Genomic DNA, 12,383 nt, shown 5'->3' on the forward strand with positions numbered 1-12,383 from the left:
CCTCAAAATAACACAAAATGACTGCAGATTCATACATGTTTTAGGTCTTAGTACTTCAAATCGGATGCCTTTTAAAATTCATTTTCAATGAGACAAAGTAACTTCCTTTTATTAATATAGACAACTTTAAATTTCAAAATTTAAATTCACATGTACATCATAATTTCTATCATAAACAATAAAAAATAGCTATAATTAAACTGCATATATAAAAAAAACCTCTATATGTATGGCATTTACTTTGTGGTTTCAGGGCGCGACCACTGAGCATTGTGTCTAATGCTCTAGAGGCTCGGTGGTCGCACCTTGAAACCATTGCTCTTCACAATGTTTGCTTGCTTCTCAAAAGTGAATGTTTATTTTTACTTGGATATAGATAAGGGGTTTTGAAATCACAGAGTTATTTTATTACTAAACAATACATGCACCTGCCCAGTAAAAATGTCTTTCTTTTCCAGAGACTTTTCTCTGACCTCAACACACTTGCTCCTCAAGCTAGTATTGTGATTTTATAAATTATTTCCTGTGGTTTAAATTTAATGTAAATATACTTTGCTATAATTAAAAATAAAAATCTCGTTAAAGTTTCATTTAAATTGAAAATATTTTCGGACGAAATACGAATAAAATAAGAAAAAAACCAAGGCCCCCCCCATTAGCATAAAAAAACCACAAATTTCATGTGCCAGATCAAAGAAACTAAATAAAGCTGCACATATACCAATGAAACTTAGATCCAGGCAGTGTACATATTGTAGCACAAGGAAGAAACCTCATAGAAGAAGATACATGTGCGAAACGTGCAATTGGGTCTATGCATGCACCAAAAAGACAAAACATGCTTTGAACAGCGTCACAAAAAAATTTGTTCTTTGAAATTAAAAAAAAAAAAAAAAAAAAAAAAAAAAAAGTCTTATCCTCATTTTACTGAGTTTTTATCCATGTAGCCAAACGTCCTTATTATGTAGGTACTTATATTTTCACTGCTATAGAAAAATTACATAAATGTTTATTTTGTAATTTTTTCTGACGATTTACTTTGGAAAATAATGAAAAAAATTATATATAATGCAATTCTTGCATACATTTTTTTTTTTCAAATTCGTAAATTTCGCTATTTATTAAAAACTCGTGCGGAGAAAGGTAAGGTTTTTTTTTCCTACTACCTCAGTAGTAAGTTTCAAAGTCTTAGACGCGCGGTGGTTTCACAGTGCGACCACCACCCACAGAAAAGTATATTTTTAAAAATTTATTTAATTTATTTAAAGGCAAAAGTATATTTTTAAATTAGTATTTAAGGGCAAAAGTATATTTTTAAAATTTATATATTATTTGTCTCTAGGATCATAATATTCAATTTCTAGAGTTTTTAGTTAAAAAAATTATAAAAATAATATCGCGTGCGTCAAAGGGTTAAACAAACTCTCTTGTAGTCACTTCAGTTTCTTTGAACTAACAGTGACCAAAAATGCTTTTTGGATGCAGTTAGTTGTTGGACCATCCTTGAGCAAGCTATCTACTAGCCTAGCCCTGTCCAACCCAAAAGAGTATATGGACCGCTTTGGAAATACATTTCAGTTTGGAAATACAGTTTATTTCACCAAACTGTATTGTTTGTATGTGTATATGTATACATATTATATATATATAATTTTTAGGTGAAAATTTAAAATGATACAATATTATAATTTCTGTTATTCATAAATTAAAAATAGAACAATTAAGACAAATAAAATGGGAAAATTAAATATTTATGACTGTACATAAATAATTACAACAATAGTTAATAAAACAATCAAATATTATATTTAGTATAATAAGTGCAATATTTTTCTTTCACTGTTGAAGTTTAATAAACTAATGAGTTTTTCAAGATCTCAGTACTTGTATTTGCGCATCATAACTAGTGATGACTGTACTACCGAACCGGGTATTTTGTAACGGGCACATAGTTGCAACGGGTACTGAAAATCGGTACGTTCAAGTACCCGTTACTTCAGTACCGAAATCGGTACTTTTCGGTATTCGTTACTTCTGTACTGAACTCGGTACTTTTCGGTATTCGTTACTTCTGTACCAAAACGGGTACTTTTCGGTATTCGTTACTTTTTGGTATTTCGGTATTCATTACTGGAGGATCGATGAGGGTTCAGCTCACTTCGGTTTTGGTACGAGGACAGTAGTATCTGGTTGTATTTGCGAAATGGTGATATGCGCTCCTTGTGTCCATGAATTGCCTGCTCCTCAGACATTTCCGTAGTTGACATGTTTTCTGATATTCAAAATGTGACTCCGTACAGATAAAATCAAACATGTGGTGACGTGGCAGAGTTCCTTCAGTGCGCAAAATCATTAGCTGCGTATTTCGGTACTCCAAATCGTTACTAGGGTACTCCGGTACAGCAAACCATTACTCTGGTATTTCGTTACTTCGGTACTCCAAATTGTTACTTGAGTACTCGGTTTTCGGTACTTTTCAAAGTAACGGTTACTTGAGTAACGGGTATTTTGTACCGGGTATTTGTCTGTACCCGTTGACCCGTTAACTCTCGTACCGGGTACAAGAAAGTACCGAAGTTGCCCATCACTAATCATAACTGATGTTACAGGTTTTTGTCAGTTAAGGACACACTTGATTTATGTTTCATATATTTCATTTTTGAAAAAAAGGTTTGCAGGTGTAAGTTGATCTAAAAGCTCTCACAACTTTTTGTGCCACATTTCATAAATTTTGTCACGGGCTGCAAAATTTTACAGGGCAGGCTGCATGCATCTCATTAGTTGGACATTCCTGCATTAAACTATTCACTCCTTTTAAATTGGTTTCAAGTTCTTGTTGTGGCATTTTGGGGGCATTTGAATTTTGAACAACATCTGTGTTTCTATCTGAAGCTACCAACTAAGTGTCATTTTTGCCTTTCACTTAAATATTTTTGAATTGTAATTGGTACTGATCCCTCTTGAAAATAACATTAATTTTAAACACCATTTCACAACCAAATTTCAGCATGCTACTTTGCGTGTCACATTGTCGGTGACCTGATTAGCAATTTTCATGAGCTGACCTTTGCACAGAAGTCTAGTTTTGCTTTCATTTACAGGTTTTTAGTGTAAATACACCATTGGACAATGGTTGAAAACTTTAATGAGCAGTTTTCAGTTTATCTTGTAATTTTAATGAGTATGAGCAGTGTCTATGTGCTTTGGAATTTTGACTGCCGGTATGCATTTAGAGTAGTAGTCTTCAACCTTTCATACCCAAGAAAGAGCTATATCAATAAATTCATAAAAATCTGCAAGGCACAAGCAAGGTCAGTGCCAAAGCAGGATGCAGCAAAATGTAAGGATAACAAGATTTTAAATTTGGTGGTATTTGTTAGCAGAATCTAGAGCTGACAAAATTTTTACAATTTAAGGAGGCATCAGATAGCAGAATTTAAAGCCCGCAGAGGGCACCAGGTGGCGATATGTCTAGTGCCAGCCCTGGCGACATGTCTGTCAAATGACTAGCATAAGTAAAAAATTTATTGACAAGAAATGTTTACAAGACTGCAATTAATTTTAAGGCGAGATATAGGGTTATCAATTTTTATAAAATCCAATGTTTTGCGATTTTTCTTTAAAAAATAAAATCGATGGAAGTCGAATCCGTATATATTGTGTTTATTTATTAATTATGAAAGAGAATGACAATGACATTATATGTAGTACATAATGATGTTACAAAATCCATTGACAGTAAAAGATTCACATTACTGGCAGGATGGAAGTCACTTCAGTCTTAAAGAGACATTTGGCATTGCTTTTGTTTTATTAAAACTTTGATATCTGGTAGAATCTGTGTTATTGCAATTTGTAAAGCATCCTCTAAATCTGTCAGACATGTTCTTGTGTTCTTCATTTGACTGAATAATTGTTCATATATGTAAAACTGCCAAAGATGGAAGACAAGAACTGTGTACATATTCTTAGATACTTGTGTTTGGATTAATACTTTGAAAATTACTGAGCATAGGATTTTCAAGAAACTCTCATTTTACTACAGAGTCAGATTACAAATCTACAAATTCTAATTGAATTTCTGGTGGAACACTTTCAGTATCTACTGAGAATGGCAAGGAGAAAGTTATCATGAAAATTTCATTCTCATGTAAGTTAAGAAATCTATTTTTGAATTCCACTCTCGGATTTGGAAAATACTGTGCATAATCCCACGAGTTACATGTTGTAGTTTTATTCATCAACCCCATTAATTTTGTAAATTAAATGGATTTCTTATTTAGCAGTTAATTTTGCTGTAGGATTAATTTTGTCTTAAAAGCTTTCATAGAGTCATAATGATTATGAACAAATAGATCTTTCCCCAGTAAGAATTGTTCAAATCATTGAGATGACCAGTAATATCAACAAGAAATGCAAAGTCTCTTAATCACTTCTCATCATGGAATTCACACATGGATTTCCCTTTATATTCCATGAATTGTTAAACTCATCCTTCAAAGAAAACAAGTGATGATGCATCTTTCCTCATTTCAATCAAAGTACTTCGGCATAATACATAGCATCACTGTTTTCAGTTTCAAAATCATTTAAGAACTATTTTGTGATTAAAGCCTTTGAACTGTATGAAATTAACCACTTTTACAACAACAGTCATCACCTGGCTAAAGTTTGAGAACTTCTTGCACAAATTTTAATGGTAGATGACACAGTGGAAAGTTATCATAGTACTATTTCTGCATGCCTTCACATCATATTTGCATAATGTTACTGTTTTCTGTCTGGTCATACAAGGAGCACCATCTGTGGTTATATATATATTTATGCAATATATATTGCTCAGATCTAACTCATATTTAGCCAAGGTTTTAGTCTGACTGTAATATAAATCTGATCCCCGTGCTGTACCCTTAAGTGTAATGACACTGGCTAATACCTCTAAAATCATGAAGTATCTGTCAATGCTATGAATAAAAAATGATCACTTGTGCTCAGTATGTATTGTATCTGTTAATTCATACATTGCTGAAAAATAAAACACAATGTCCTTGTATTTGGATTTTAAATTATTGAATATTATCTTCTGCCAGATCCTCATTACTGTCACACCAGATAAGCTAATGATAAAAAAAAAAAGCGTGAGCCTATGATGAACAAGGAACATCAGCTGCACACTAGAAACCTATTACAGACTCTGTATTGACGAAAGGTTTTCAACATTTAGCAATTTTGTCTGTTATCAAGTTGCTAACACAAACACTATTTTTTAGAATATTCATTTGCTCTGAAGAAAAAAGACTGATAATTAAATTTGATTTTAATTCACCGACTTTATCGCTTCAAAAGTGTTTTTCCAATGCAAAATATTTAGCATTTTATCATAGTGACCCTTGGAGTTATATTCTTTTATCACAGCTACACTTTCGTTGCAAATAAGGCAAACTGTCTTATTCTTGTTCTCAATGAATGAAAAAGTAAAGAGATGACCACTTATCTTGAAAAAACTGTACTTTTTCTTCAACATTTCTTTTTTAGTTATCACAGCTTTCCATCTTGCATTCATTTCAAGACCAAAAATACTTCTGAATTTTATAATCTGGAATTGAGTATGAGTAAGCTAGCTTAAATTAACTGTATAAACCCTGCTTATTGCCAACTAATCATATTTGCATCCACCTGTTCTTTTACCAACTGATTGGAACATTGGAAGAAATAGAATTCCAGTCATTCCTTTCCCTCTACACTTTTGAAAGGGGCATATAAAGGTCTGAAAAAGACCCCAGGCATGGTTTCTTTTGTGTTTACTTTAGTCAAGAAAGTTAACATAAGGGGTGCATAAATATATTGATTATCAACAAAGGCAAATTGGGTGAGAAACGTCTTGCAAACTTCTGTATGAGAAAAATTTGCCGAAATTTTTCTGTGAGAAAAATTTCGGCAAAAAGGAAGGAATTCAAGACTGTTGCATTGGCAGTTTCATTAACTTATTGAAGAGTCTCGGCAGGCCTGTCATGGCCTATGCATTGAAGAGACTCTTAATTTAAAGAAATTTGAGTATAATTTATAGTTATTTAAGTTGTAAATTGCAATCATGATTAAAATTTGATGTATTATATGTGATATTATATTTGATGTATTACTCATGTATGTATTATATGTGAGGGCTATTTATAAAGTAACTTGTGTTTTGCTACTGCGCAGTAAGTGATAGTATCCCCATCTTGGTATCGTAGTGTCTACTGAATCCTTACACACCTGATTGTAATCGTTGAAGGCATGTATTGCTTCTGCTTTGTACGCTGTGAATGTTTAAAATATGTGCAGCAATAGAAAATACTGCCAGTGGTGAATATAATCAGTTAATTAGATTTTTATTCGCAAAAAAAACTGAGACCAATTGAAATTTTTCGAGAACTTTGTACGGTGTATGGAAACGACGTAATGAGGGAAGCCAGAGTGAGATAATGTTGCATCATGTTTAAAAATGACCTTACAAATTTTCACGAGGAAACACGAAGTGGCCGGCAGAGCATTGTTAATGCTGAACTTATCGAGAGAGCTGATGAAAAGATTCATGAAATCCACCACTTCACAGATTTGGAGCTCTCGCTAGAGTTTCCTTAAATTTCATGAACTTAGTTGTTTGGTGTTGTGATGCAAGATCTAAGCTATTATAAATTTTGTGCCAGATAAGCACCAAAACTCTTGTCAGAAGACCATAAAAAGCAGCGGATGGCAGCAACTTTCACATTTCTTGAGGCATACCAAGAACAATAAATCTCTTCTTGGTTATATCTTAACAGGAGACGAGACCTGGTTAAAGTTCGTCACTTGCATGTGCCTGAATTCCAGCATAATGCTTCGACAATGACGAGGAACTGCATGCAGGCGTCCGTGCATGGTTGAAGTGTCAGGTGGCAACATTCTATGACGATGGAATTAAGAAGCTTGTGTACCATTATGATAAATGTCTTAATTTATATGGAGATTATGTAGAAACATAGCTGAATAATGTTCATTTCAAATGTAAGTAATAAAAAATGTTTATTTTCGTTTTTTTTTTTTTTAAATTCTAAAATGTAAATTAACTCTCTGAATAGCCTACGTATATATGTTTGTTCTTTCTACTTGACTTTAAATTATATATATATGTGTGTAATGAAATTGTGGTTCGATGACACGACATGAAGGATTTGATTATGAATGCGCACAAACTTGCATTAAAATCTCCGGTGAAACAGGACTTTTCTCATGTTTCGCTGTGAACATAGAATAACAAACCCATTTAGATTTCTTCATAATTAGAACTGGAAGAACACTGAGATGAACAAAAAACAACTGAGATATAAGAACACGGAGACGTAGATACGTAGAAATACTAATTGCGTAGATACTTGATACTTAGAGCATCCATCCATTTTGAGAAGCAGTTGAGCCGGATTAAATTCCTTTTTTATTTAAATTCCCATTTTGTGGCCACAATTCACTTGGTGCTGTACTCGTGCCTGTTAAAGAGCATTTACAATTTTGATATTGTTGCTATAGGAGCAAAAGTAGCAGCACACACATGATTGCAGAAAGACATCTGGCCAAGAGGAAAGCACAAGCAAGTGGTGACGCATCAGCTCATAGAAAGAAGGGAGGGAGTCAAAAGTTTCAGTTTTTAGTTTCAGTTTACAATTTGGTGATTGGTCAACAGGCATCTGCATTAAAGGTTACGTAAGATCGTATGATTAATTTGAATGTTGCACTTTAGACGCGCTAATTTTTAGGATAGATAGATGAAGTTCCCAAATGAAATAAAAAAAATATAAGAGGTTATAGTGAATTAAATTTAGAAGTTTGCTTTCATATTTTTTTATCTTGCATATATATATATTCTCCCCTGTGTAATACTACATCAGTAAATTTTGAATTAATATTTGTATTAAATTTCAATAATGTTGCATACGTTTCCCCTTTGTGTACTGCTGTATAAGATTTAATCATAAGCAAGGTAGGTAGTAACACTAAAATAAATTTTAATATTTATCAGCAATTTTATTTGAACTAATATTTTCAGTGAAAATAATTCTGCATTAATTTTTTAAATAATGTAACAAATTTTTACTTTCTTGCAATAAAGTGTATAATGATTTTTCTTTTTGTTAGCTGGATTTATGTCTGTAAATTATGAAGAGAAAGTGGAAATTGATTCACGATCTATCTATGTAGGAAATGTAAGTTAAAGTAATTTTTTTGTCCAGTGTTTGAACTTATTATTGATATTTTTGAACTTGTTTGTTTTAGTGAGTGTTCTTTTGCACATTAATCAGTTAAAGATGATTTAAAAAATAATTTTAAATTTGTAGGTGGATTATGGGGCTACAGCTGAAGAACTTGAGCAGCATTTTCATGGTTGTGGATCAATAAACCGAGTTACAATACAGTGTGATAAATATACTGGGCATCCCAAAGGGTAAATTTAACATCGAGGCTAGATTAGTTGTATTGAATATTAACTATTCTGCATTAATTTTGTTTATTTTAAATAAAATTATTTTCCAAATTCTGTGTTTTAATGTGCACTGGGATTTAGGAGTAATTAACAAAGCATACCTATGAAAATTCCCTTCTTCAGTATACCTAATGACTTGATTCCTTTGGGGAAGGTCACCATGGGCCAAAGTGGATAAGCCGTTGAATGTTTATAATTCAATTCTTTAAATCCTAATTCATAGGCTGGCTGTTTAGGTATTTTTGTGGTTTTTCTTATGTATTACTTGAATAAAAGTTAGTTTTATTTAAAATCCTTTATTAAGGTATCCCTCAACTTAGATGAAGACATGTACTTTGTTGTATTCAAATTATCTAACCTAAGCTAAAAAGGTGTATGAATATACAGTTTATAATGTTTAAAATAATTTTATAAATTTAAATTGCGTTTTCATGTCTCAACGCGACTTAGGATATATATTGGATTTATATATAGCATCATTCTAACATAGGTATTTTGACACAAAATCTGATTTTTTTCTGAAATGACATGCCAGTTTGTTCCCATATTTTGATTCTAAGTGTCAAATTATGCTTAATATTAAATTTTGTAAAATTTGGTGCGATATTTATGGAGAAATTCAAAAATTAATTTTGGCATATTTTTTTAAAGTTTTCACCAAGAATAATTGACTTGGCAAACTTCTTAATTTACAGGGTTCGTACAAACCTTAAGATTCCTTAAAAGTCCTCTGATTTTTTGGAATCTATTTTTGGCCCAAATCAGCAGAAGGTCCTTAATTTTAATCATCTGAAATTTCTGTCTGTTTTCATGACTGCCATTTTCAGTGAGAATTAGCATTTTGGAGGAATACTTTTGGCGAGTCACTGCCATATATATGGTTGTCTTTTGAATTGGTTCATGAGTTATAATTTGTTTCTATTTCTAATATAAATGATGGGATACTCGAGTTTCTAAGCAAGAAGTGAAACATAAGCATTTCGAAATTCATTTTTTCTAATAAAGAGCTCTTAAACAACTTTTCGCTTTTGGGGATGTGAATTCTTTTATTAAATGGTTCTAAATTTGGTGACTTTTCAACCATTTGGCAGTTTTAAGATTAGTTTCTATAGAAACTTTTTAATTCCGAGATCTGAGAATTTTTCGACGATTTTTTTTAAAACATCATAACAATGATAAATTTCATTAAAGTAATGGTAATATATTGAAATTTAAAAAATAACATTAAAATAAAACATTTTTATTTTTCGCTACTCATATTATAAAGTTTCAATTTGGCAACGTATTATACAATATTTTGAATCTGAACAATAAAGGTATAATGCTATAAAGCACAATTTATGAAACAGCTCTTAGCAAAAGCAAAATTAGCTATGTAATTAATTAAAAATGTCTGGTTTTTAATTTTTTTCATACTAGGAGTTTTTCCCATGTAATTGTCTCAGAATATTCAAAATTCTCAATATGTGCATCAGTTTTCTATATAATTAATTTTATACTTTTTCACTCCTTTTATTTTTTCCAAAATATTTCTGACTTTTTGCTGTTACAGAAATGGTCGGGATAATTTTTCTTTTGTATTTTAGACATTGCAGCTTGGAAAGTTTGTTCTAATGAGCAGGTCTTTCTCTAGACAAGCAACAGTAGGGATAACATTCAGTCTTTTGTTATGAATCTTGATGATTATTTTCTTATTTCTCATTTTAACGTATGCCATTTGACATAAAATCTACCTGCTATTTACTAAACCTCTAGACTGACCAAGTATGTGATAAAATGAGACATACACATGCACAAAATCAACATAAAGCTAACTGTTAGTAAAATGTAAATGTCACTTATCTTCTTTAAAATATGACCAACTATTATAAGTGTAAAATATTTAATACTACTTGATAAATCACATAAAGTTTATTTTATTCTCAAACTTATTAGCAATTATGTTAATTACCGTATTTGATGGCATATAAGACACATTTTTTTTTTCCTAAATTTGGTCTCAAAAAAGTTACTTGCATCTTGTACGTGAAGGACACAGGTTAACTTTCAATACTGAATGCTATTTTTAGCCCAAATAAAGGTCTAGACACACATAACTTTTTCTAAATCTGCCATAATTATTTTGCGCATGCATGAAATATCTGTCGCCAAAGCTCGAAGCTGATGTCGAAGTTCGAACAGGTTCAACTGTCACATTACGTCTAAGGAGCCTTTCCTTCTTTACATAGACTTTCTTTGACTCAGCCACACATGTCGGTATTGGTGCTACTCCGCATAAACGTGTCGGTATCACTGCTTAAAACTATTTGTTTAAAAAAAAATACCCTGGAAAATATGACTACAGGAAACAAGAGATTAAGCTATACAATTCAGTATAAACTAAGAGTGTTAAACTACACCAAAGTGCATGAAACAGAGCAGCAGCAAGGCATTTCGGTCCACCACCTACCTAAAAAATGATACGTACTTGGCGTCTGCAGAAAGATCAGCTGAAGACTGCTAAAAAACAAAAACATAACCTTTGATGCCTAGCTCCATCTTGGCCTGAACTTGAAAATGCTGATGGAACAAATGGATAGGAGAGCCACATCACACCCTCAGGTAGAATGAAGCGGCCCTCTATTTCACAAGTGTGCGAGTGGATAAAAAGATCTTGGGAGGATGTAAAGGCTGAAGTAATTGTTAAGTCCTTTAAGAAGTGCGAAATCAGTAATGCTCTTGACGTAACAGAAGACGACTCATTATTCGAAGAAGGTGATACTAGCGATGACGGAAACAGTAGTGATGACGATATTCTCGTTTTCGATGATGATGAGAGTGAAAAGGATTTTTATGGTTTTGAAAGTGATTAAAGTCTAATTTCATAATAGGCAACGTTTTCCTTGAATCTGTGTTTTTTGTTGTTTCTGCTTTATTTTGTATTATGTTTGATTGCTTGCCGTTCATTCATTTATCATTATTGAAATTTACATATTATGTTCAAAATAGCTTGCCCTTTGTTAGTGTTCCTTAATAAAAATATGTTTGGTAATTGCATTCAATGATTGTTTATTTGGCTTTTATGAAATGTGAGAATTAAAAGAAACCACATTTTAAGTTATTGTGGTACCACGCTGTAGCGCAGACTATTGAAACTTTTTTTTCCTTGTGTGTGGCCTTCTAAATAAGGGTGTGTCTTATATGCCAGTGCGTCTTGTATGCCATCAAATACGGTAATTCATGTTTAGTAATAATGCATACTACTTAGGGATCTATTTTATTTTTAGGATGGTATTACAAAAGTGAAATTCAGGCATAGATAATATTTTGAATTGAATTTATTCAGTTCCCATTTGCTCATAGGTCCTTAATTTTTTTCGTTAATGGTCCTTAAAAATCCTTAATTTCTCTGTTCAGAAATGTGTACGAACCCTGATTTATAGCAAACTATTTTTCTTTTCTTTGTTTCATTGCAGGCAAGCAGAAAAAAAGGTCATTGTTCATACTTTCAAATGATTTTAAGAAAGTCCGTAAAACACATTTGGTGTTATTATTGTTCGAAAACAAGATTCTAAATTTCAGAATGCTTCAATTTGTAAATTCATGTATATCTTTAAAAATTTTGAATTTAAAAAAGTCTATTTTTTGTAGACTTTAAGACTTCTTTACGACGATGTTAAAAATTTTATAGGCTATAATACAAAATTTTTGAAAAATTTATGAAAAATATTAAAAAATACAAATTTTAAAAATAAATCATAAAAAATGTGAGTTATATTTGGATTAAGCCTAAATTTCGAATTCTGGAAGAAGGAATCAAGCAAGTTTAATAAAAAAAACAGATTAATAATTATATATCAGATTCAATTAACAATGAACAGCTAAAGTTTTGAAACTAATTTTTTAA

The 12,383-nt window shown here is 31.7% G+C and overlaps 1 protein-coding gene across 3 annotated transcripts in view; it reads left to right on the forward strand.

Annotated features, from left to right (window-relative positions):
- The window catches only part of LOC118201807 (polyadenylate-binding protein 2-B-like), a 79,130-nt gene that overhangs the window by 29,845 nt on the left and 36,902 nt on the right, over positions 1–12,383 (forward strand). For all 3 annotated transcript variants that reach the window (XM_085806828.1, XM_085806840.1, XM_085806831.1), the window contains 2 exons: positions 8,152–8,219; positions 8,352–8,458. In XM_085806828.1, coding sequence (XP_085662954.1) covers positions 8,152–8,219; positions 8,352–8,458 — 175 coding nt within the window. The remainder of the gene's footprint in view (positions 1–8,151; positions 8,220–8,351; positions 8,459–12,383) is intronic.

The sequence above is a fragment of the Stegodyphus dumicola genome, chromosome 1 (genome assembly GCF_044657685.1).
Source record: "Stegodyphus dumicola isolate Sdum_Otavi_A_Nest chromosome 1, ASM4465768v1".
Classification (NCBI taxonomy): domain Eukaryota; kingdom Metazoa; phylum Arthropoda; class Arachnida; order Araneae; family Eresidae; genus Stegodyphus; species Stegodyphus dumicola.